Consider the following 26,176-nt stretch of genomic DNA (forward strand, 5'->3'; position numbering starts at 1 on the left):
TGTCCAAATATTTATATCATTTAAGGTATAAGCAAAAAAAAAAAAAATCATTGAATTTAGAGTGTACTTCTTTCATCCAGTACAAATATCTTCTGGTATAATCCTGAACTTACCTGAAAATACTCTAAGTAATATAAGTTGTAATCGGCAAAGGGGTAAGTGAGTTCACTGAGTGCGTTCACGTGCTGGGCACGGGAGTCATGTGTTTTCTGCTTGAATCAGAAGATACAAGTAGTCTCTTTGATAAACTTAAGAAGAAACCTGATGCTTTAACTTTGCAGGCCCCAGCTGCTGGAGACACAATCATATCTTTAGATTTCGGCAGCAATGACACAGAAACTGATGACCAACAACTTGAGGAAGTTCCATTGTATAATGATGTAATGCTCCCCTCATCCAATGAAAAATTACAGAATATAAATTTGGCAATGTCTCCATTACCTGCTTCTGAAACTCCAAAGCCACTTCGAAGTAGTGGTGACCCTGCACTCAATCAAGAAGTTGTGTTAAAATTAGAGCCAAATCCAGAGTCACTGCAACTGTCTTTTACTATGCCCCAGATTTAAGATCAGCCAGCTAGTCCTACTGATGGAAGCACTAGACAAAGTTCACCTGAGCCTAACAGTCCCAGTGAATATTGTTTTGATGTGGATAGTGATATGGTCAATGAATTTAAGCTGGAATTGGTAGAGAAACTTTTTGCTGAAGACACAGAAGCAAAGAATCCATTTTCCACCCAGGACTCTGATTTAGACCTGGAGATGTTAGCTCCTTATATCCCAATGGATGATGACTTCCAGTTATGTTCCTTCGATCAGCTGTCACCACTGGAAAGCAGTTCTACAAGCCCTCAAAGTGCAAGCACAATTACAGTATTCCAGCCGACTCAAATGCAGGAACTTCCTGTTACCAGTACCAGTACCACTGCTACCACTGATGAATTAAAAACAGTGACAAAAGATGGTATAGAAGACATTAAAATATTGATTGCATCCCCATCTCCTACCCACATACCTAAAGTAACTACTAGAACCACAACATCACCTTACAGTGATACTGGAAGTCGGACAGCCTCACCAAACATCTACTTTCTAGATGGGCAGACTTGCTAGCAAAACAGGTTAACAGACTAATGATAGGTTAAGACAAGCACTGAGGAAGGAAAAAAGATGGCCGCCATGACTAGGCAGTGACTTCAGAGTTCAAGGAAAGTCTGTCTGAGGAATAACATTTCAGCTGAGACATGAGAGATGTAGATATTCAGCCATGGGAAGAACTGGGGCTGGGGATGTGTGGGAGCAGCACAAGCAATGGGACCTGTAAAGGCCCCAAATGGGGAAGAAGGTCGTATGGCTGATGTGGGTGTGTGCATGACCATGTGGGAGGTGAGGACAGCAGGGGCATGATCACACAGGGCTATGAGATGAGAAAACTCCAGGGGTGAGAAGCCACTGAAGGGTTTTAAATGGGAGAATGCCAGGATTTATGTTCGGGAGACATCGCTCTGACTGGTGTGCACAGAATGTATTGGAAAGATCCAGAAAGGAGGAAGGGAGGCGCTTGGGAAGCTTCTGCATTCCTGGTGGAGGTCTGTGACTTGGTGCACGGTGGTGGCAGAGACAGAAGGAGAAGCAGACAGATTAGAGGCATAATTTGGAGATAGAACCAGTGGTATTTATGCCTGCTTTGAACCTGGGATAGAAAGGGAAACCGAAGAAGCAAGAATGACCTTGAAGTTTTGATGTGAGACATTAGTGGATAGTGGTGCCACTGACTGAGAGGAGGAAGTCTCTGGAAGGAAAGGGTTTATAAGAAGGAGGAAATTGGGAATTTAATTTTGTAAGATCTAAGCTTGCGGCCTGCAGTGGGAGCTATGGTGTGCCACACAGATCTCCCTCTAAAACCTAGGCAGTGTTGGCTGACCCACAGCGCCATCCCCAGGCCTTGCCCTCAGCACAAGGGAGCTAACTCTTAAGGCTCCATCTTCTCCAGGGCAGCTGTCAGCCAGGGCCACCCACTTGCCTTAACAGGGGACAACTTCAAAGGGCCATTCCATCTCCGAAGCTCCCTATGGCACCAGCTGTTGTGACTGCACCAGAGTTTCATGTCTCCCTGTACCCAACCTTGACTCTCTCATGCCATCACAGTATTCCTGAGCACCCCTCCCCGTGAACCTCCCCCCAATAAAATCGCCACCTCAGAGACGGTTCCCAAGAACCCAAACCAAAGCATTTGGTGCCAGAAGTGATCCTAAGATGCAGACCCTAGAATAGGATTTTGGAGCTACATCACCTGCCAGCTAGACCAAAGGACCTCATGCTCCTGGCATCGGTGTAGGGAAATGGTGAAAACTTTCACGGTGGCGTAATGTCTCAGTCATTTGAAAGATACAAGCAAAGAAATTCAGTGGTTGTTACTGGGTGTTACTGATGCATTGGAGAAAGATGATAAAAATGCTGAGTGTGATTAATTTAACCATCAATCAGTTACATGCTGCACACCGGATCCAAGTTGACATTGCTGCTGGGGACCCAGAGTCTTACCATGGTCCCCTCTAAGAGTGAAGGGGGATGGGGTTCAGATAATAAATGGAATCTTGATCCAGGCTGTGTTCATAATGGGCCCAGTGGTTCCTTTAGGTCACCCAGTGATCATTTCTCCTGTCCCTGAATGTGCACTTGGAACGGATGACTTGGCCTGTGGAATAAGGTGCCATTGTTGTGGGGAAAGCCAAGTGGAAGCCTGAGAAACTGCCTCCCCCTCTCCAGGCAAGAAGGCAAGTCGATAGCAATATTGCAACCCGGGGAGGATGGCATATTTGAGTGTCATGCTGAAAGACCTGAAGAATGCAAGGGAGTTTATCCCATCATATCCCCATCAAAGTCATCAGTCGGGCCCCTACAAAATTTAGATTTGGTCCTGTCTCACGACAGTGGACTACCACAGTCTTAACCGCTGTGGTAGAATTAGCCACAAATGGATGGCTATGCCAGATGTACTTTTTCTAGAGCTGATCAACCAGGTTTTAAGATACAAGATATATGATGATGAAGCTAGGAAATGCATTATATTCCATCTCTACAGGAGAGAAAGACCAGAGTAATTCACGATCATGTGAGACAGCCAGCAGTAGCCATCACGTACAGTCTCCTCCGAGGGCTATGTTAACACTCTGTTATAACATAGCCCCAGAAGGCTTGAACTGCACAGACCCTCCACAGAATCCACACTGACCCACCGTATCCATGATATCCTGTTAATGAGATCAGACAAGCAAGAAGAGGCATGTAAATTGGAGGCCTTAGTGAGATACTTGTGCTCTAGCAGTGGGAGATAATTACTGTGAATATTCAATGACACATGTCATCAGTGAAATGTTTAGAGGTCCACAGGTCTGGAGCATGCCAGGACATCCTCTCCAAAGGGAAGAGCACTTGATTGCATTTTGCTTCCCCTACCGTTAAGAATGAATCATGACAAACAGCAAAGTGTTGCTGGCTTCTGGAGGCAGTCCCGGGAGAATCACTTGCTGGCGGTAGGGCTGGGACTGAAGGAGCTGGCCACAGGTGCCATGCTGGACTTTAGAACTGCTGTGGACAGTAGCTGCCATGTGCCTCCCTTGCCCCTCCTTTTTATTTTTTTTTAATTTTTAAATTTTTTTTTTCAGTGTTCCAGAATTCATTGTTTATGCACCACACCCAGTGCTCCATGCAATATGTGCCCTCCATAATACCCACCGCCGCTCAGTGGTAGAGCATTTGACTGCATAATACCCACCGCCAGATTCACCCAACCCCCCTTCCCCCTCCCCTCCAAAACCCTCAGTTTGTTTCTCAGAGTCCACAGTCTCTCATGGTTTGTCTCCCCCTCCAATTTTCCCCAACTCACTCCTCTCCATCTCCCCATATCCTCCATGTTATTCCATGTCCTCTGTGTTTATTCAACAAGTAAATGAAACCATATGATAATTGACTCTTTCTGCTTGACTTATTTCACTCAGCATAATCTCTTCTAGTCCTGTCCATGTTGATACAAAAGTATTCATCCTTCCTGATGGAGGCATAATACTCCATTGTATATATGGACTGTATCTTCTTTATCCATTCGTCCATTGAAGGACATCTTAGTTCTTTCCACAGTTTGACAACTGTGGTCATTGCTGCTATGAACATTGGGGTACAGATAGCCCTTCTTTTCACTACATCTGTATCTTTGGGGTAAATATCCAATAGTGCAATTGCAGGGTCATAGGGAAGCTCTATATTTAATTTCTAAAGGAATTTCCACACTGTTTTCCAAAGTGGCTACACCAACTTGCATTCCCACCAACAGTGTAAGAGATTCCCCTTTCTTCACAACCTCTCCAACACATGTTGTTTACTGTCTTATTAATTTTGGCCATTCTAACTGGTGTAAGGTGGTATCTCAATGTGGTTTTGATTTGAATCTCCCTGATGGCTAGTGATGATGAACATTTTTTCATGTGTCTGTTAGCCATTTGTATATCCTTTTCAGAGAAGTGTCTGTTCATGTCTTCTGCCCATTTTTTGACATGATTATCTGTTTTGTGTGGGTTGAGTTTGAGGAGTTCTTTATAGATCTTGGATATCAGCCCTTTGTCTGTACTGTCATTTGTGAATATATTCTCCCATTCCGTGGGTTGCCTCTTTGTTTTGTTGACTGTTTCCTTTCCTGTGCAGAAGCTTTTGAACTTGATGAAGTCTCAACAGTTCATTTTTGCTTTTGTTTCCTTTGCCTTTGGAGACATATCCTTTCTTTTTTTAAAGATTTTATTTATTTATTTGACAGACAGAGATCACAGGTAGGCAGAGAGAGAGAGGAGGAAGCAGCCTCTCTGCTGTACCCAATACAGGGCTTGATCCCAGGACCCTGAGATCATGACCTAAGCTGAAGGCAGAGGCTTTAACCCACTGAGCCACCCAGGCGCCCTGACATATCTTGAAAGAAGTTGCTGTGGCCGATGTTGAAGAAGTTATTGCCTATGTTCTCCTCTAGGATTCTGATGGATTCCATTGAGGCCTTTTATCCATTTCAAGTTTATCTTTGTGTATGGTGTAAGAGAATGGTCGAGTTTCATTCTTCTACATGTAGCTGTCCAATTTTCCCAGCACCATTTATTGAGACTGTCTTTTTTTCCACTGGATATTTTTTTCCTGCTTTGTTAAAGATTATTTGACCATAAAGTTGAGGGTCCATATCTGGGCTCTCTGCTCTGTTCCACTGGTCTATGTGTCTGTTTTTGTGCCAGTATCACGCTGTCTTGGTGATCACAGCTTTGTAGTAAAGCTTGAACTCAGGCAACATGATGCCCCCAGTTTTGTTTTTCTTTTTCAACATTTCCTTAGCAATTTGGGGTCTCTTCTGGTTCCATACATATTTTAGGATTGTTTGCTCCAGCTCTTTGAAAAATGCCGGTGGAATTTTGATTGGAATGGCATTGAAAGTATAGATTGCTCTAGACAGTCTAGGTATTTTAACAATGTTTATTCTTCTGATCCATGAGCATGGAATGGTCTTCCATCTTTTTGTGTCTTCTTCAATTTCTTTCATGAGCATTCTGTAGTCCTCGAGTACAGATCCTTTACTTCTTTGATTAGCTTTATTCCCAGGTATCTTATGGTTCTTGGTGCTATAGTAAATGGAATCAATTCTCTAATTTACCTTTCTGTATTTTCATTGTTAGTGTATAAAAAAGCATCTGATTTCTGTACATTGATTTTGTATCCTGCCACATTACTGAATTGCTGTATGAGTTCTAGTAGTTTGGGGGTGGAGTCCTTTGGGTTTTCAATATAAAGTATCATGTCATCTGTGGAGAGAGAGAGTTTGACTTCTTCACTGCCAATTTGAATACCCTATATTTCGCTTTGTTGTCTGATTGCTGTTGATAGGACTTCTAGTACTTTGTTGAACAAGAGTGGCGACACTGGGCATCATTGTCATGTTCCTGATCTCAAAGGGAAGGCTGTCAGCTTTTCCCCATTGAGGATGACATTCACTGTGGGTTTTTCATAGATAGATTTTATGAAGTTGAGGAATGTTCCCTCTATTACCCTGATCCCTAAATCAGGCAAAGACCCCACCAAAATGGAGAATTTCAGACCAATATCCCTGATGAATATGGATGCCAAGATTCTCAACAAGATCCTAGCTAACAGGATCCAAAAGTACATTAAAAAGATTATCCACCATGACCAGGTAGGATTTATCCATGGGATGCAGGGGTGGTTCAACATTTGCAAATCAATCAATATGATAGAACAAATCAATAAGAGAAGAGAGAAGAACCACATGGTCCTCTCAATTGATGCAGAAAAAGCACTTGACAAGATACACCATCCATTCCTGCTCCTCCTTTTTATTTTTTAAAAATATTTTATTTATTTGACAGAGAGAGATCAAAGTAGGCAGAGAGGCAGGCAGAGAGAGAGAGGGAGAAGCAGGCTTTCCATCAAGCAGAAAGCCCGACATGGGGTTAGATCCCAGGACCCTGAGATCATGACCTGAGCCGAAAGCAGAGGCTTAACCCACTGAGCCACCCAGGCACCCCTGCTCCTCCTTTTTAAATAGAGCGTATCTACACTGGTTCTCCCATGCCTGTCCCACCATTTTCTCTTGGATGCTGGAGGTTGGGAGGAGGCAGTGTCTCTTTTGAGTTCCTTCATCTTTAGATTGAGAGAAGTAGTGCTCAAGAAGCTCTCCTGGAGGGAGCTGCACACAGAAGGAAGCCAACCTGCACCTGCACCTGACTTAGATGATGAAATCCAGGGCTTTGACCTCGACGATGATGTTGAAATGGGATGAGACTCTAGGGGAAGGGTGAGCATATTCTGCGTCTGAGAGTATGTGAATATTCCTCCAAATGGCTAAACATTTCTCATCTCATCTGCTCTTCCGGAGCCTTCCCATGCTCCCCAGCATGAGACAGACTCTTCGTCCCCTCCCCTTGAACTTAATGTGAGCCTTCGTGACTGCCTTAACTATCAGAGGATGATGGATGTGATGCCATGGAACTTTCAAGTTGTCTAATGGGGTGACACAGCCGTCATGAAAGTCATGCTCTCTTTCAGAGTGTTGGCCAGTGCAATCTCCCATCATCCTTCAGGGTGGCCCAGCAGTTCCTTGGAGAGGTCATGTTGTAGGTATTCTGGCTGTAAGTCCCAGCTGAGGTTCTTAAGACCGGCACTGTTGGCCAGGTAGGCAAGCAGGGGAGCCATCTCATAATCCCGGCCTCTATTTGTGTTTTGAACCACCCCAGCTAATGTTGCATGGACAGAGGTGAGCTGTCCCCACCATGTCTCAGATTTGTGATAACTCTGAAGAGTCATCCCAGTCCCAGAGCTTTCCATGGGATGGCCTGTGCACACAGAGAGGTGGTGTATGAAGATAGAGGTCAAGAGAGAGGTCAGGACCAAAGATGTTAATTGGAGAGATACCAGAACATGCTTGGTTCTCAAAGTCTCGGGTCTGGGTGACACGACCTAAAACGAAAGTACATAGAAAGAAGGGTGTTAGGGCTGAGCCCTGGGGCATTCCATGGCCTAGAGCTGGCAAAGAAAGGAGACTTAGGAAAGGAGCAAGAGGAGGACAAAAGTCAGGAGACAGTGATCCAGAAGGTACAAGAACAGCATGTCCCAAAGGATAGGGCCTGCTGAGGACAAGACGCAATGGAATATCTAAAGGTCACATGACACAAGATAGTGTTAATGCAGGACAGGGGGCACGAGCCAGTGGAGTGGTCTGAAGAGTTCATGGAAGTTTCAATCCCCCTGCTTCTAGCCTGTGTCCAGAGGCCAATCAACAAACCCACAAAGGAGGCCTTGACCTTTCCTTTCTTAAAGTTCCTGCAGCTCTCACTCATTCTCTGTTGTCCAGGACTCCAGGCTTGTCTGCTCAGTGGGGCTGTGGGCTACTGAGCTGGTCTTTGCTACTTCTGTGTTCTCATCAGTTCCAGGGAGTGCTTGGTTCCCACTAGAAACCCATTCAACACTCGCTGACCGAGAGCTTGTCCATTTCACCCACCAAACAGCCAACTGAGGGCCACCCGGGAATCGCAGCTGCTCCTGGAGAAATGTACCACCAGGGCTGCTGGACATTCCAGAGAGATCAGAGCTCTCAGAGAAAAGAGGAGACGATACTAGCAGGTCTCTGAGGTAGGTGGCTGATGATTAATGAGAATGAACGCCAGCAACAGGCTTGTGTTTTCCTGGTAACTGGGGATGCTGTGGGCAGTTTGCTGTCTGTTAAACAAATGGTCTTTGCTTCAGGAAATTTCTGGGGGCTGCTCCAACATTCAAAGGAGGCCTTCTCTGTTGAATGGAGCTCCACGTTCTTGGCTGGGGAACTTTTTCTCCTTGCTTCTGGAAGGAGAGGTACCGCCACCTCCTGACCCAGAAGAAGGAGCAGTGACATCCCTGCTCTGTGTCAATCTCAGATGGGGTCCCACGGTGTGGTAACCTTGCCATGTCCTTAGCCTGGGAGGATGGCAGGGCCAAGACTGCTCCTCATCCCTGCATGAGGAGGGAAGCTATGGGCAGGGTGGGGGATGGAGGGGCTAAAGATAGAAAAGCAAGGCTGTAGGGAGCTGGTGCCCATTCTGGCATTACCAGGGCCCAGGCTCTGTTTGAAATGCCCCCCTCGCCTGCACCAGGGGTCGCTGCACCCCAAAGGAGCATGGGTGTCTCCGCGAGCAAGGTGGCTTCTGCTCTGCATCAGAGGCAGACTCACAGCACAGCTGTCAGGCCTTTGTGTCCCCACCCAGCGCTTTGCAACCACACCGGGGTGAGGCCCGGGACAGGATGATTTGTTAGTACTTGCTCAGGGAGATGCAGCCACTGGCCAGAACCACATTTACCAGTGACTTCTGACACCGTCCACAGCTGTGGTCGGGACGCCGTTCCAGGCTAGCTGCTACGGGGCCACTTGCAGGACAGGCCGCCCTCTGTCAGCCCTCGAGGACTGGCTTTTGTCTTTTACTTCACAGACAGCTTAAAATTGTTATGGAAAAACATTTTATTAAAACATGTTCGACTCACTTCCAATGAAATGATTAATTTTTCATTTACAGTGGTGTCCAATGTTTGTCTTCTGTTCTTTTTTTTTTCTTTCAAAACCAGCACCAAAAAATAAAACAAAAATACCATGGGTACAGTACGTAACGTAAGTTAACTAATGGAAAATATATACATTTGACTCTGAAACGAAGAAGAGAGAGCAAAGCAATCATATTATTGCTACCGAGGATCTTCCCTGTGTTCTGATAATATCAAGCCATGGTCAAGTGAGAGGGTTTCATTTGTACTCACGAAAGTAGCACCATAAGGTCATAAGACTCTGCAGTTAGTAACACATTTGTGCAATCAAAAAGGTACAGTACTCGAGTGACAGTACAGGGTAGTGTTAATAAAGAAACGTCACTGCTGTGATCACAGGGTTTCAATGTCTTCTGTACACAGTGGAAGAAGAGCACCAGGCTGGTTTCGCTAACATTGATCTTTGCTCGTGCCATAAACAGAAGGCGGGCTGGGGAATTTCAGTGCCAGCGTGAGCTAAAAGAGGTCAGAAAGACACCGATGTTGGGGGAACCAATGGAGTGTTTAATAAGAACCAAGTCAAATCAATTATTTTGGATTTTAAAGGTGTGAGGCCCTGGCCAGATGCATCCAGTGGACACGGTCAAGGTAGCCAGTGGGGGGTAATTCAGAGGCACCAGGGAGAGGGCTCGCCTATGGGCTCACCCAACTTGGGTACGAGCGTGCGTATGAGCAAGCAAGGCTGCCTGGCTTCCTTAGCTGGCCATCCTAGCTCTGCTCCTCAGGATCTGAGGCTGCTACCTTTCATATGTTTGGGGGCTGGGGGAACATGGAACCCTAGCTCCCCATGAATTTGAAGGTTTTGTGGAAACGGGGTTTGGAGGGATTCTGTTAGTGCCCAAGCCTGAGTTGGGGAGGACAGCATCTTGCACAGGCCCTGGTGCAACCATCGGGGTGGGGGGCGGGGGTTACACTGCAGGGTGGATCACTCCATCCTGGCATTCTCTCAGTCCTTAACACAGCACCCAAGCAGGTTTCTCGAAACTTCTCATGATTCAAGTGGAACCGCACACATTTCTTGCCATCCCTATCACTTCTCTGTCTCTGGAATATGAAAAATCATATATTGAAACAGCCTTAAGCTAACCCTAATGTTGTGACATCATCAAAAACAAAAGCAGATACATAAACACAGCACCAATAAGTCAGGAAGTCCTTGGAGATGACCCCAGGGAGACTGGCATACATGAGACTTCCTGTCTGCAATCACGGAGGCAAAGGGGGTGTTTATCACGGTAAAGTCCTTGAATGTAAGCACCCATCAAACACCCACCAAGTTGGTGAGCGAAACAGGCCTCTTGGCTTCTAGAGTCTTTCCCTTCCAGCTCCAAAAGTGGGTGGGGTCCCACTGTCTTCTGTACTCTTGTCATTTGCCCAGGCTTCTGGAGAGGGCGCAGCTCTGCTTTGAGGGGCTGCAGCAGGGAAAGGCTTTCTTCATGCTTTTCTGAGAGTCATCCTTGCCTTACTAAGAAGATGGGTCAATGACAACAGTGTGATAATGCCGGGCCCCGCAAGGTCTGGGCTATGGGAAGGCATGGTGATTGTGCCACGATCCTTGCAAGGGGGGCCGTCCTCCATGGATCCTGGCACATGAGGCTGAGTGGCTTCTGGAGGAAGCCTGTCCCAGGCCAGGGCAAAGTAGCCAGAGGTTCTAGAAAGAATCAACTTCAGGTAGATGGCCAAGGTCAATGGGAAGCCATTTGTAAGGTGCAAAGTTTTACAAAGCACTGCCTGGAGCAGAGGCCCCCAGAAGGCAGAGGGGCCATACGCCCCGGATGAAGGGCTCACCTTTATGCCAGGAAGCAGTCCCATCCCGCAAATTAACATACGTCCCATTTCATAGCACCTTAGAGAAAGACTTTTCTGTTTCCCAATGTGGTCGACTGTATAGAAATTAGATGCCTCCCCAAACCCAAACACTTCCAGAATATTCTTCCCAACACAGGTGGTATGCAGAATCATGTGGTCTTGGCATCCTTGGCTGACAGAGATTCAGACTGTCAGGGACAAGACTTCCAAGACAAGGCCCACGATCTAGAGAATGTGTTTTCAGAGATGGGCCGAGAGGCAAAGTGCTGATGCTCATGTGGTCAAGAAGGGCTCCGGCAGCCTAGGCCTCTCAGGAGAAGCCCTTTGCAGAGGGTTGCTGACATCCGTCCTTCCTTCCAGGGTGGTGCCAGCTTTCAGAATAAAGCCAGTTTTCATGTAAAATGTCTCATTTGGGGGATAATCCCCCCAGCACATCCAGCACCGGGAATTCAAATGTCAAAAGAAAGCCAAGACAGAAGTGCACAGGGACGTCTCTTCTTTCGACAACTGTCCATCAGAGGTGTTCCCTTTGAGGTACACAGACCCTTAGAAAGGACAATAATTTTGTGACTCATGCCTATTTCTTTCCTTACTGTAGAAAGCCATCCAGTGGCCATTAACAATATATTAAGTACAAAAGCGCTAACAGCAAACGTCAAGTCCACGCTCCAGTTCTATAACAGTCAGATTCTTGGGACAGCCTCGTGGGTGAGTGGTGGTGTGCTCCAGGGGTGGGGAGGGCCCGGCCGCAGGACTGGTGTGCTCTCAGGTGGGCGTTCAGCTTGCCATGTCGTTAGCACGCAGGCCACGCGCTGCCGCGCTGGGGGGCCGCTGGGCCACGTGTCATGAGCTCAGCGACGGCGGAGGCGGCTGGCGCATCTTGTTTGCGTAGAAGTCCCTGCACGTCTGGCAGCAGCGCTGGTACCACCGCATGTCCTGGCAGAGGTTTTTTTCTCGGATGACCCGGCAGTACACCGTCCACTGGTCCCGTGTGCATTTGTAGGTCAAGGCGGCTAAGGGTGTGGTGGGGGGAGAGAGAGCCCAGGGGTTACGGACGGCTTGGGGACATCCTGATGCATGCACAGAGAGGGCCCGTGGTCTGACTCTGGGGCTGCCCTCGCTCACACATGCTGGAGCCTTGCACGGACACGAGGAAACAGGCCCCCTGCCGGGGCCACGGGATGTCGCTTTTTTCTACAGGGGATGGCACTCGCGGGTCTCACCTGACCACCTGGCAGGGCACGGTGATCTGGCTGCTTCCTCAGGACAAGGGCACTGCGCACCCCGCTTCCCAGCTAAGTGGTATGCACTGTTGCTTTTTGGCCTAGGACGCCATCCCTGCTGGCATTTAGGAGACAGAATGACCTGCGGCAGTGGGCCTCAAAGGGCCACTGAAGCAGAAGCTAATGGCACAAGTGGTCTAAACCTCCTTCAGGGTCATCTTGTGGAGAGAAGGTCCTGCCAGAGGGAGGGGTCTGAAGCATATCAAGGAAGTTTGCGCATACAGAGGCTGGGGGATCCCTCTGCAAGCTCCAAGACCACCCCCACGTCTATGAAACAACTTAGAAGCCCCCCTCCTGGCTGCATTCCAACGTGAGGGAATGGGGCTCTGGGTAGGAAAATATTCCTTAGCGATTTCTATTTGGAGGAGGAGAGACTGTTAAAAGGAATCATTAAATTGGTGTTAAATGTCCCTCTTCTCCCTCCCATGCCACCGAATTCAAGACTGCAACCTGTCAACACCTGCTTTCTTCTCGAGCTTCAGCTTAAAGAAAATCGCACGTGCACATCCCCAAGGTTTCGTGAATGACACCCCAGCTCCTTCATTTCTGGAAGAACGCACCTCCCCTTGCCCTCCTCATGCACAGGAGCCCCAAAACCTTATTGGGGGACCATCCTGTGTCCCTCACTGTTGGCAGAGGGACTAGCGGGTGCTCGCCGTGTTGTGTCTGAGGTTGCTGCTTGCAGACAAAGAACAAAAGTCCATCTCTGAAACCTCTAACCTTCAACAGAGCTGACAAATGCTGGCCTCTCCAGGGCTGGGATCAGCCCCAAGGAGGGCGCTTCCTGGCTTCTAGAACCCCTCCACCAGCAGGGACTAGCTGGCTGAGGGTGGCAGTGCCCTCCCCACCAGCCTGGGGCCACTCACCGAGGCGAGGGGAGGTGATGGTGTTCACGTTGATCTTGTCATTGCAGACCTCCTGGTGGCACTGTCTGTAGGCCGCTGGCTTCAAGAGGGCGGGGCACTCGTTGCCATGGCGCCCGGTGACCTTGTGCATACATTGTACCACGCGGGACTGTAGGCCCTTCCCGCAGGTTGAGGAGCACTGCCAGAAATAGAGATGGTCTGAGCTGGGGGCCGAACCTGGGCCGAGTGGTTGTGACCATGGCTCCACGGAGCAGCGGCCCCTGTGCCTGGCCCCCGAATGTCATTCCCACGTGCTTGAAATAGTGCAGGACAAGGAGGCTTGGCTGCATACCAGCTGCCTGATAGACGCCTGTTTCAAGATGTTACGGACTGAATGTTCTTTGTCTCCCCAGATCCACATGTTGGAGCCCTGGCTCCTAATGGGTTGGTATTTTTTTTTGGGGGGGGGGGCTTGGGGAGGTAACTAGGTTTAGATGATGCTATAAGGGCAGAACCTCCATGAAGAGATTAGGCTCCTTTTAAAAGAGGAAGAGAGACCAGAGACTGACTTTCCACCACTTGAGGACACAGTGACAAAGCAATCATCTGCGAGCCAGGAAGTGGGCCCTCACCAAGAACAAATTGGCCAGCACTTCGACTTTGGACTTCCCTGCCTCCAGAACTGTGAGAAATAAATGTCTGTTGTTTAAGCTTCTCATCTGTGGTATTTCATCTCAGCAGCCCAAGCAAAGACACAAGATCGTTGCTAAAATATTAATTTATGAGGCTTGCATCTTACTTCCCGCCCTTTCTATCCTGTTCCAAGCAGAAAGCTGGGCTTCCAAATTCTCCAGCTAGCAGACAAAGCAGCTTGGTGGCACCAGAAGGTGCTGGGCATGATGACCTCAGGCATCTCCCCCTGGCCTTGGATGTAAAGGCGAGCTCAGTCATGGGTGGGGTTGAATTTCCCGAAAGCCTGAAGAGTTGGGGCCCAGAATTAAGTGGGAGAAAAGGAAGTGCAACCTTTCATCCTGGAGTCACAGATTATTTGTGGCTCATGGTTTTAACTCAGACACCAAGGCCTGAGCTGCTGGCATCTCCAGTCCTTGTAGACCTGGGTTTGCCAAACCAGCCCAGTTAGCTCGGCAGACATCCCAGGTTCCCACTGAGTGCACTTGGTAGGACTTCCCCATATAGTTCCTGTCCTCCTCCTATCCCTCTCTGCACCCTTTTATAAAGTGTTCCACAGGGAACCCGCCAGCTCCTCGGCCCCTCTGCCCTGATCCTGCCCTCCGAGCTCCTGGGCCCTTGCTGGCTCTCCCAGGAGCCCCGGGAACTCTCTCTCTGGAATTCTCTCTCTGATAAGCTAGTCTCCTCCATCTGGAGAGTGAGGTGCACAGGTGCACTCTCTCCACCTGGGGTCCCCTTGCCACCCATGATTTATGGGGTTCTGAGAGCACTCTGCAAAACTTTAATAAAGCAAACACCTCTGGAGCCACAGCCCAGCTGGGGTTCATGCCGGCAGAGACGGGAGCCGGGCCTGTCCTCCGAACCCCACATGGGGTAGTGACACCAGGTCCCTTTGGATTATGTGCCCCCATCTTCTCCCTGTCAGGTCTGACCTTGACCTGTGCTGGAAGGAGGGCTGTCCTCGGGGCGGGGGAGGGGGAAATCTGTGAGGAGTCACCAGGCACTGGATCAGTGGGAGACTGCTGGGACCGGCTGTGACCAAGGGGCATGGTCTGCTCCCCAAAGTGCTTGTGCACACCCAGTGAATTCCTCTGCTTTCCAGTCTGACAAGTAGGATCTTGGTTGTTGGTTTTTGTTTTTGTTCGTTTGTTTTTGTTTTGTATTTCTTACTTTAGAAGGGTTAGGAATCTCGAGAGAATAGTGCAGGGGTCCCAGTCTTTTCAAATCAAAAAAGAGGTGGGGAAGCCATAAGCAACCCTCCCTGTGGGCTCTGGCATGTTCAAGCCAGAACAGGCACCCTCCCCCAGAGCACACGGCCAGCTCCAGGGGCCTCAACATTGTGTCTTCCTTAATAGCCTATTTTCTAGATAAACCAGGCAGGGGTTTGACACTGGGGCACTCCTGGGATTCAGGAGTTAGCACTGGGACCCAGGGAAGTTTGAGGGGTGCTGAGGTTGGAGGGATGAGGCCATATGACAGGGTCCCACCAAGAGGATACCTGGAACATGGGATGGCTGCCATAGCAACATGACTTCCACCTGGAGGGCATCAAGGAGGGAGCTGGGATCTGTGGCAGGAATTTCCTGTTGTGCTTTTAAAAACCTCAATGTCCCAGACCAATCCATCTCTAGAAGGGGCACCCAGAACTGAGAACCTCTGATTTATCTGGAACTTCTGCTCAGTGTCCTAAGTAGAGTATAATGAGCTCTCTTTTCTTAACAACAAACCGGTGAGGATTCATATACAAAAATGTGTAATTAAGCAAGAACGGACATCCAGCTATCACCCTGCTGAGTTTATACAGGTATGCTCGAATAAAAGGGGGAGATGGCTTTCACTCAAAATTATTCTTGGAAAAGACGAAGTTGCCATATACTTTCGTGAGAACAAAAGCTCTCACAGTTCAGGGGCAGGGATAAGGGGTGCCTTTAATTATTCGTAGTGTGATCACTTGGGGAGCAAGAAAAAAAAAAGGAAGCAAAAGAAATATAACTGTCTCCCAGAGGCATGACTCATAGTCACAAATGAGGAGGATGAGCTAAAAAAGGTTTAAGAATCACTGAAAAGCAAGCTGGTAAGTGGTTATACAAAGAGCCTGGGATCCACACCAACAGAATGAAAGAAGGAAAAGCCTAAGGATTGTAACGCACTCCGAAATCCCGAGGATGCGGAGCATGGCCATGCAAATGCAGGGCAAAGTCCTGCAAACACAGCGCTAAGCGACACCCCAGGTCATGAGGGCCTGTCCAGCAAGAGCAGCACTTACAGATTCCGGAAGAGACAGCATCTCTGTGAACTCAGTGGGGACAGGTCCTATGCTGGCCAACAGGGGACCCAGAAGGTGGAGGGGGTAATGATGAGGGCAGACGCAGCAAATGTTAGGTTGCACCTTATAAAACTGCTCAGATGCACTCGTTTTTGACCTCGTACACCCAGCAGCTTCATCAGGTCTGACTTTATTACATGGAGAAAACTGGCACTATTTCTAAGTTAAAAGATAAGTATAAACTTTTAAATATGCATGTGTAATGACCTGAATGAATTATATATTTTAGGTAGGCATTTGACCTGTCTGCCTCTACCATTAAAGACTTTTATATGTCAAGTTGGTTGTAAAATTAAAAAAAAAAAAAAAAAAACTTGCTTCCTGGGAAAATGGGATTACTGTGTACTTGGGACCTGGTATCTGCCTATTTGGCACTGAATTACGCAAGTGGGGAAAAGAGGTATCTGCGTGCTGATCTGGAGTAACATTAACATCCCTTTTCTCATCCCCGATGTTGACTCGGACTACAGGCCCTGGAACCACCTGGTGCAGGAGACACGTCGAGAAGGGAGAATTAGGAATTGAGTGTCTTCATACTCCTTCTAGGAGAGGGGCTTCTTCTGGAGCGGTACAGATGGTGGCTGGGGCCCCAGGAAACTGCACTGGTGAGTGGAGAAGGCTTCTGAAGCTGTGCCTGTCTCGCTCCCATGGCACCCCCTGACCACACAAGGTACCCAAGGCCCTGCTGGCTGGGCAGTCAGCCCAGCTGAGTCATTTCCTGACCAGGAACATCAGGAAGGGCTTCAATGTCTTTTGCAGGTGTCATTATTATGTATGTAAAAATCAGGGCAAGAACTCAATCCTGTGGGTCTATTCAAACCAAATGCAAAACTGACAAGGTCTCTGCCTGAAAATGATCGATGACCATTGTAAAACTCAGGTGTTTGGGGTTGCCCTTGAAAAATGATTTCCCCTCTGAAAGTTCTTAATCTTGTTTCATCGGCTCTAAGGCCGGTTGCGGAGGGGGAGGGTGTGTGGGGGGGCAGGAAGGGAGTGTGTTCATGACAGCCCTGTGTATACAGGTGGTGTGTCTGCTTGTCCTGTGGGCTCGCTTGTAAGGTTCCACAATAGTGTGGAACATTCCACAACAATCTTGAGGCTGCTGGCCACTGAGCTGGGGGGGGGGGGTGGTCAGTGTTTGGGCCAAGGCCATGTAGTAAGTGGCAAAGGAGGGACAGGACTCCAGTTGCCCCATTTCATGGACCAAATTCCATCTTCCTGTATGAATTTGGTTTGTACTGGCTAGAGCCTCCATGTGAGCCAGGAAATAAGAAGTCAGGTTACTGCCCAGGTCCACCATCTTTCCTAGCACAGGGTCACTGGCTTTTAATTTTCCAGCCCGGAGAAAGAACTGGCCTAACATCCATAGGTAACCACACTCTCCTTGACTGGAGTCTTATTAGGGACAGAGCAGCAGGGGAAGGACAGACCTATTAGCACAGTCCATCCCTACTTACTAGCTGTGTGACCTTGGGCAAGTTACTTAATCTGTCTGAGCCCCAGTTTCTTCATTTGTGGCTTGAGGATAATAAAATGTTCCTTGCAGAATGATTTCGATGATTAGAATAGCTTGGAACAGGGGCACCTGGGTGGCTCAGTCATTAAGCATCTGCCCTTGGCTCAGGCCATGATTCCAGGGCCCTGGGATTGAGTCCCGCATCGGGCTCCCTGCTTGGCAGGAAGCCGGCTTCTCCCTCTCCCACTCCCCCTGCTTGTGTTCCCTTTCTCCATGTCTCTCTGTCAAATAAATAAATAAAATCTTAAAAAAAACACAAACAATAGCTTGGAACAGGTGAGCAGCAGCGAGGGAGCCGTCTGCAAGTGCTACTGTTATTAACAGTCAGTGCTTGGACAAGAGCAGAGAGAACGGACCAGGGAATCCCTGGAGCCCAGGAAAAGGCGCTGAGCCGCTTGGCCTTCGGGCTTAGCTCTCTGGGGGTTTGGCCACACCCACCACCAGGCCCCACAGGCCTGGCCCTGATCTGGCAGCTCAGCGAGAGATAACCTCCGGGAGCACAATTAGAAGCTGATCTGACCCTGAAAACGAACATGACTGTAGACAAGTCCGAGGGGCGCAGCAGCCCCTTGTAACCTGAGTGTGCTGCCATTCAGGATAACACAGGGGGCACAGACAAGGAATTCCGTCTCCTCCTGCCTCCCCTCTGCCTCAGCTTTAATTAAACAGGGAGGAGACCACAGTGTCTCCTGCTAGAGCTGGATTAGCCCCAAGCATCGCTGTGAAGCCATTCTGGGACTTTTAAAAATCCCAGCAAACAGATCTATAAAGAACATATCTGGTCTTGTTGGAAGTCCTCTTTCACTGCGGGGTATTTTTTTCAGGTCGCTCATAACATTAACATTTAATATGGCTCCCTGAGACTGGGGAAACAAAGAAACAAAGCAGTAATAAATCCAGAGGGGAAAGCTCCCCGCCAGAGGACCCAAAGGGAGGACAGCCCCTCACGTTCCCCCTCCCCAGCTGTGCACCACAGACAAGGCCTGGTGACCCGGCCCCCAGCCCCGGGCAGTCCCCCAGCTGGGATGGGGAGTAAAAGACACATGGGGGGGGGGTGTAATTGTTCACTGGAAAAGCAATAACAGAATGAAAAATTCTGGCGCCTGGGGAGCAAAAGACTTATGGCCAGAGAGAGAAATCTTTGACTTGGACATATCCATGGGCTCGTGGTATTCATTCGGGTGTGGCTGTGAACAAGAATTCCCTAAAAAACTGGGGAAGGCCTTTGGACCCTCGGACCCAAGTGACAGCGAGACATGGTGCAAAGCTTCCTTGCCCGGCTTCTTTAGGGGTGATGATGACGGTGGTGGCGGCGGCGATGACAGCAGTAGGAACAGCTGGGCCCACCTTCCGCATGCCTACCATGTGCTGAGCCCTGGGCTTAATGTCACTCTCGTTAGTCCTCATTTATCGTCCCGCTAACAGTGGCTACGGCCAGCGCGGCCCTCAGAACATAGTAGGTGCACAGTAAACATGCGCACGCCACATTGCCTTTCAGAGAAGAGGAATGGGAGGCCCAGAGTATCCCTGCAGCTTCTCCCCAGTGACAGCTCCAGCCCCTTGCCCCCCGCCCTAACCTCCTCCAGGGCCACAGGGCTCCCCAGCAGGGAGGAACCGGGTCTCTGTCATCCCATGGTGGCCCGGCCTCGATGACATGCTCCTCTGCAGCAAGGTCTGCCTTCTCTTCAACTTCTCCCAGCTGTAAAATCACGACTATAAATAACACCAGATCCCAAAGCGGTGTTTTGAGAGTTAGCTAACGGAGGTCGTAAAAACCTCAGGAAGATGCCAACGCTGCAGGAATGTTCGATACTTGCCGGAGCCCAGGTTCCGACGGTGGCGGGGGCGGCCAGGCTTCCTCCCCGGGCTCTGGGGTGAGCAGCAGAGCTGGCAAGGGGGGAGCCCTCACCGACCCAGCGTGAGGGCCCCACGTTCTTGTGCTCTGCCGGGCAGGTTTGGCTCGCAGAGCCTGAGGCGGGGGTGGGGGAAGGGCAGACCCTCGTGCTAACTCCATTTTCTGCTGGTGTCTGAAAGGCACTTGGCTTGTGAAATGTCAAAAGCACTTCAAAAGCATTTTTGACAGATTTCCCCCCAGACTTGGCATGAGCCTTGCAACCATCGGAAGCTGTTGAAACCTGAAATAGCAGGTTTTAAACAGTAATGAAAATCCCCACTGTCTTTCCTCCAGCCTTGAAACTGGAAATGCTTTCTCAGACACACACACACACACACACCCTTCAACTCATACTCCCTCTCAAACTGTTTTTCCTTCCTCTCCTCAGCCTTAGCTTGGGGTTTCCCCAGTGTCTCTGAATTTGCAACCTGCTGACCTACAAATTCTGGCTGGGGTTCTTACAGCTGGGGAGCCCCAAGGTCAAGGTGACCCCGAAAGCCCAAAAGGTCTGGTAATCCCAAGAGCTCCTGATTGTGCTCTGTGAGCCTGGGGCGCAGAGGACCCTGCAGGGCCACTGTCCCTGTCAGTCCTCAGGTAGGAGCTGTGATCACTCTGGTAGCTTAGCTCTCTCAGCCCATTAGTGACTGTGTGAAAGGCCTTCCACTCCTGCTGGAGGAGGCTGGCCCTGGTGCTCTGCAAGCACTACAGCCTGCCTCCTGCCTCCTACACACACTGTCACCATGTGCAGGCACTTTACAGGACCTGAGCCACATTCAAAAAGCTGTTGAAAGGGCGCCTGGGTGGCTCAGTGGGTTAAGCCGCTGCCTTCGGCTCAGGTCGTGATCTCAGGGTCCTGGGATCGAGTCCCGCATCGGGCTCTCTGCTCTCTCTCTGCTCTCTCTCTCTCTCTGCCTGCCTCTCTGCCTACTTGTGATCTCTGTCAAATAAATAAATAAAATCTTAAAAAAAAAAGCTGTTGTAAGACATCAATATTTGATAGGCTCATGGAAGAAATGGGAGTCTGATGAGAGACAGCAGAGCAGGGATGTGGGACCTGTGTCCTCCTGACCACAAGCCCTGTTTGGGGGTCACCGATAGAGCGTGTGTTCCATAGAGACAATAGCTTCTCTGATTTTAACGGCAAGGTCCAGGTAGTGGCTAAAACCCAGGCTGCCATGCAGGGGAGCCACCCCTCTCTCTGACCCCTTGCTCCACACAAAGGCAGCTAGTTTGACAATGGTCACTGGGTCAATGGAGGGACAGCAGGGCAAGAGAGGAGGCAAAGGCATCTGCTGTTAAACGATTAGCTCACTTCCATGCAAGCACCTGTCCTGGCAATTTCTGGGGGCTCCTCTGCTCTATTGGAAGCTCATTTCTCTCAACTGAGCAGATACGGGCTCTAGACTTTTCTCTGGAACTCTGTTACCTGGTGGCAGGCTCTGTTCACCCAAGCAAAATGCTCCACACCAAAGGGGTAGTCTGCCCTCTCCCTTCTGCCCCTGCTCTGAAAAGCAATGAAACGTGATGACCCTCCTTTCCCTGGGTGCTTATACTCCTATGAGTAACATCGAATGGAGGACTGGCTCTCTTATCTTCATGCAGAGTGCTGGCTGCCTGCATGGTATGGCTTCACACAGTCCAGAAAAAGGCCCTGATGTTGCTGATGCCTCACATACTTCCTCTTTGATGTGCAAGTTTCTTTTTAATAAGGACTCAACTTTTTATTTCACAAATGAGGGCAGATAACAGGCAGGACCTCAGAGAGAAGAGAGATTTATACTAAAGTGTGAATGACTGATACAGAGCCCTTGGAGGAACAGGTTGTGAGAGAGAACAAGCAGATACTTGACTTTCTGACAAGCATATGCCTGTGATGGTTCGAGCTGCAGGCATCTTAGAATTCAGCTCCTCCATGTTTCAAGTTCAGAATCTAAAGCTCTGACATTATTATGCACCTGAATGAAAGGTGGATTAAGAGTCAGAGGGCAGGGACCAAACTCTTAGCCCTGCCATTTTCTAATTGTGTGACCTTGGGAAAAAAAACAAAAAACAAAAAACAAAAAAACCACATCAGCACTGTGAGCCAGTTTCCTCATCTGTAAAATGGGGATGGGGCCAAATGAGATAATATGAGTTAATGTACTTTGTTAATTCTAAAGCACCAGTGGATGTCAGGGGCCACTACCGCTGAGCCCAAAAGAAAGAGCATCACTCTCCACCAGCAACCCCATCCACAGCTATCCAGGCAGAGGATGCCTGGGTCCCACAGCACAGTGTGCACACTGAACCAGGTGACTGAGTGTGGCCTAATATCATTGGTTCCTTGTTGGTCCGTACCTAGGCTGGGTCATTGTCCACTCTCATAACCCCCCTGACCAGGACAGAGTCTGGAACATTCTCTCCTGAGAAAAGGAGCTCAGGAAATGCTGCTTGAATCACAGAGACTTGGCTGCAGACCCCCAGCTTGGCAGGCAGGCCAGCCTTGCAGAGTGGGATGTGGGGGCAGGCCCCATCCAAGAAAGGAGGTGCAGACTTTGGAAGTGGTGTAGGCTGAAACACTTTCTATAGCAAACCACTCTCGTTCTTGCTAAGGCCCTGGAGCTGAAAGCCCTGTCTCCCTGCCCAGAGCACAGGAAGGCATCTACCAGCTGTCTGGGACAGCACAGTATAGCAAGGTAGGAGCGAGAGGCTCTCCCTGACTTCTTCCCTGGGGTGCTGCAGCCCAGAGGCTCTTGTGTGCTCACTCCTTCCCCTGACCTCCCAAGGCCTCTAGGAGGTGTTGTGATTTCCGTATCACAGTCTGGGGCTCGGGTGTGAGGGGGCACACTTGGGGCCTGACTGAGGCCTTAGAGTCAGACCAGCCCCCTTCCACAGAACCTCCAGTGGCACCAGGAAGTCAACGGTCCTCTGATCTCTTCAGTGAAAGGGAACGCCATACTCTTAACTCAGAGAGCCAATGGTTTTCTTTAAAAACACCATCCATTACAATCCCTCCAGAATAATTTGTTTCTAATCAGAAACATCCCATCATCTCAGTGGTGATTAATGCCTCTGGTCTTGAAACTGAAACATCTCAACTTGTGATCAAAAGTCTCAGTATTCTAGAAAAAAATGTGATTTTCTCCTCTCCCATTTTAAGTGACAACTCCCTGCCCCCAGGTCGAATACCCAGCATTTAGCGGGTGGAAACAACGATTTGCACAGATCTGGAAATAGCTGGTATCCCAGGAGGACAGGTCATTTTTCAAACATGGCAGAGAGTAATAATGCCCTCAGCAGGAATGGGAATGTGAGGACTGTCCCATGCGGGGGACCCGGGTTGGGGTTCAGCCATGTGCTGAGGCTGGGGGAGGGGCCCTGCCTCCCCACAGTTCAGGGTGCTGTTCTCAGACACCCTCACCCAGCTACAGGAGAATACTGGTGCCAGCCCCTTCCCAAGGGATGACTGGTCCTTCTTGCTTCGGTGGGGGCAGGACAGCACCTGAGGCATGTCCTCAGACTGGCCTGTCCATCACCTCCCTAGAGACACGCTAATCTTTCTCAACAGCACCTTGGGGCCAAGTAACAGTTTTCTTAGAGGCAAAATGTCAAAGCTTCCAGATACACCAAGGCTCTGACAGCCCTCAAAGTTCTATTGACTTTCCTTGGGCAGCTTGTTTGAAGCCTTCAAAGTCTGGCACGTGGCAGTTTGGGGGCTGGTTATAGGAGAGGATTTAAAAGTGTACCAACCCCATGTGTGTGATGAGGGCACTGTCCACAGACGTGAAGCCAAGCTAAGAGGTCAACAGAAAAGCAAATCTAGTCCAAACAAGTGTGAATATCAGGGTAACATTCATCCAGTGGAATCCACTTATGTTGGACAGTTGCCCAGCAAGTGAGGACCAGGACCCCCATGGGGAACTGTGTCCTTTCCATTCTCCAGAGAAGAAATGGGGAAAAGCAACGGGCAGATTTTTAGAACTGCTGTACAGATCTCTGCACCTGTGGGGGCCAGCCCACCTGGTGATGGTAGTGGAGGAGGGAGTGGTGGTGAGGCCAACGGTCAGGGTGTGGTCCCCCGGTTCAGTTCTGTGTGGCCCCTGCCCCATCATGCTTGCTCCCAGTACGTTTGTGCCTATATGGACTTCCAGTTCTGGGTCCGTGACCAAGTTCTCACTTTGGGAGGTCAAGTCTTCCCTGGGCCCTAGCTCTGGCCAGACCTGCTGGGGAGGGGGCGGCTGGAAGCATGGGAGAGCACACCCCCCTTCCATGCTGAGTACTCTCCCCCTTGGCTCTGTGCGCACCAAGCCAGTGCCATCAGATACCAGCCCTGAATGGCAGCCGGGATCATCACAGGCCATCAAGCTGTCCTGTTTCTATGGCCAGGGGTCACTGATCAAGCTGGCTGAAGAGTAGGTTCTGTGGCCTTCCAATGCCTTACTTTCCATTTGAAAGCTGGGAGGCATTATTCACCATGGCCTGGCTAGTCAAGAGGCAGGCCAGCTAAGGGCTTGACCTCACTGGTGAAGCTGGTGGGGGAGGAGTTTGCTGGATGGCAAGCCAGCCTCCACAGCCAAGGAAGGGCGCTTGAACAATGGAGGAGGTCGAGTGGGAGCTAGCAGATCTGGGGTAGCATGGTGTTGGGCCTCTCAGCTTTCATTCACGTCCTGGGGGGTTCTGTACCTCCCCGCACCAGGAAGTTCATGGTGTTAAGAAAACCGAAGTGTCCATCTGGCCTTCAAAACCAGAATGGTGAGGCTCGAGAAGGCCAGGCTCTGGAGAGCTGATGACCATCTGTAGGACATGCTGTGGCTCAAAAGTACCATTATGGGGCCTCCGGAGCCCTTCTCAATGTGGACTGAGCTCTGACCGGTGGTTCAGGAGCTTGGACTCTGACAGAGGGGTGTAGGCCAATCCCTTCATCTCTGAGCATCTACTGCCTCTTCTAGAAAACAGGGCTAAGGACCTGGCTGGAGGGCACAGGCGCAGGGGTAGACCTCAAACAGAAAATGACGCAAGGTGCCTCATACTCTGGTGGCTGCACATGGCCCAGGCCCTCCCTGAACCCTCCTCCCCTCTGCTTCCTGCCCAGGGACATCTGTGACCATGGAAGTCCCCCTTCACTAGCACAGGTGACATGTGGGGTGTGACCACAGGACCCTTCTAATTCCTCGGGTAGAATGATAGCTTTGTTCCAATCCACACCTGGACACTTGGGAGTCTAGACAATGGTCTTCTGCCTCTTACTATGTTGGAGAGCTCCCCTTCCATGTCTTCTGACAATTCTGACACAGAAAACTCCCAAGTGTTTTCTTATAGACTAGAACCCAAACTGTTGAGAGCTCGCTTCCATTTGGCTGGGCTTTTGGGATACACTGGTGACCTTTCTCAAGCTGGGTCTGATGCCCTTGGCTAGGAGACATTTCTTGGCACGGTTGTATAAAAGGCTGGGCCCTCCGATTGATAAGATAAAGTTAGATGAGGTCAGAACAGATTAGTCCTGGGGACTGTGCCTCACCACAGCGTAAACACCGGGTGCTGGGTTTGGGGCAGGGAAATGGGCTGAGATGTCCAAGAGCTAGTCACACTTACTATAATGCCTTGAAAGCTCTGAACATCTCTGAGAAACAGGCAGGGCCAGTGTTAATGAGTCTCTGTTTCAGAGATAAAGAGAATGAGGGCCAGAGAGGTTAAGATTTGTTAAACGGTGTATCAGAGCTGTTAACTAAGCCCCTTGATGCCTCGAGTCACAGGACTCCAGCTTCTAATGGCATTTTTGCAAGACCCTTCAAGTGAAGTTCAAGTGAAGCCTTCCTCCAATGGAAGACATATCCTGGCAACTCCATCCTAAATGTTATTACATCCACGGAGAAACTGGACTGTCGGCCCTGGTTCTATCGCTTTGGTCAGATCTACTGATCAGGGAGTAAATAAAAAGGAGGTGTTTTTGGTCTTCCCCAAATTTGCAGTTATCCAGGGGCTGCATTTTAGCACAGCTGGCAAACTGAAACCTGAGCTATTTGGCTTTTATATCCTCCAGGAGCTTGGAGGAGACCGTATGCTCACTTGCAGGAAGGTGGCATTTCTGCAAGGGCCTGGTCTGGATAAGTTTTGCTTTCCAATGACCAAATCATCTCTCCTTCCATAAAGCAGAGGCACAAAGCAAATTACTGTCTGGACGAGGCAGCTAAATCAAAACATAGAGTGGTTGGAGGAGTGTGGGGGGCTGGAGTGCCCCTGCCTGGGGAAAGGTGCCAGGCCTGCTTGGCCCCAGGTCATGGTGGCCAAGCGAGGACACAGGCCACACTGCCACGTTGCCAGCTATCTAGATAGGAGCCACAAATCCAGATTTTCAGGTGAAATCACCATGTTTTTAAATGTTGGTAATGAATTCCAGAATGTTTATGATATCGTGCAGGCCACACAAAAACTGGGGGTAATTGGGCCACCCGTTTGCAAACACAGGGAGAAGAGACATCAAGAGAAATAAATGGGGAGTCTTCAGTTGCAAAGACCAAAAAAGAAACATGAACATCCTCGAAGTTGCCATTAGAAATTTCCCTCAGCCAATCAGAGGTTACCAGAAATTCTACAGCTCTTGGGAAAGAGTTCTCTAGCAGGCCTCCTGGCCAGTGGTCATGTGTCACAGCAGGACCTACCTTAGTACCCACCCCCCGGCCCGGGAAACAGGCATCATAGGTAACAGGTTCACAGAAACCAG

The 26,176-nt window shown here is 49.5% G+C and overlaps 2 protein-coding genes across 5 annotated transcripts in view; one reads left to right on the forward strand and one right to left on the reverse strand.

The window, feature by feature from the left end:
* Positions 1-200: 200 nt before the first annotated feature.
* On the forward strand, positions 201-1,112 carry LOC125103897 (hypoxia-inducible factor 1-alpha-like). The gene is given in 1 exon segment (XM_047735881.1): positions 201-1,112. A coding segment is annotated over 1 exon segment (912 nt).
* Positions 1,113-9,032: 7,920 nt separating this feature from the next.
* ADAMTS17 (ADAM metallopeptidase with thrombospondin type 1 motif 17) overlaps positions 9,033-26,176 on the reverse strand; it is a 336,604-nt gene continuing 319,460 nt past the window's right edge. For all 4 annotated transcript variants that reach the window (XM_047738521.1, XM_047738519.1, XM_047738520.1 and 1 more), the window contains 2 exons: positions 13,072-13,249; positions 9,033-11,935 (listed from right to left, as the gene is read on the reverse strand). In XM_047738521.1, the coding sequence (XP_047594477.1) occupies positions 11,766-11,935; positions 13,072-13,249 (348 nt within the window). In that variant the 3' untranslated portion in view covers positions 9,033-11,765. The remainder of the gene's footprint in view (positions 11,936-13,071; positions 13,250-26,176) is intronic.

This window comes from Lutra lutra, chromosome 7, assembly GCF_902655055.1.
Source record: "Lutra lutra chromosome 7, mLutLut1.2, whole genome shotgun sequence".
Lineage (NCBI taxonomy): Eukaryota > Metazoa > Chordata > Mammalia > Carnivora > Mustelidae > Lutra > Lutra lutra.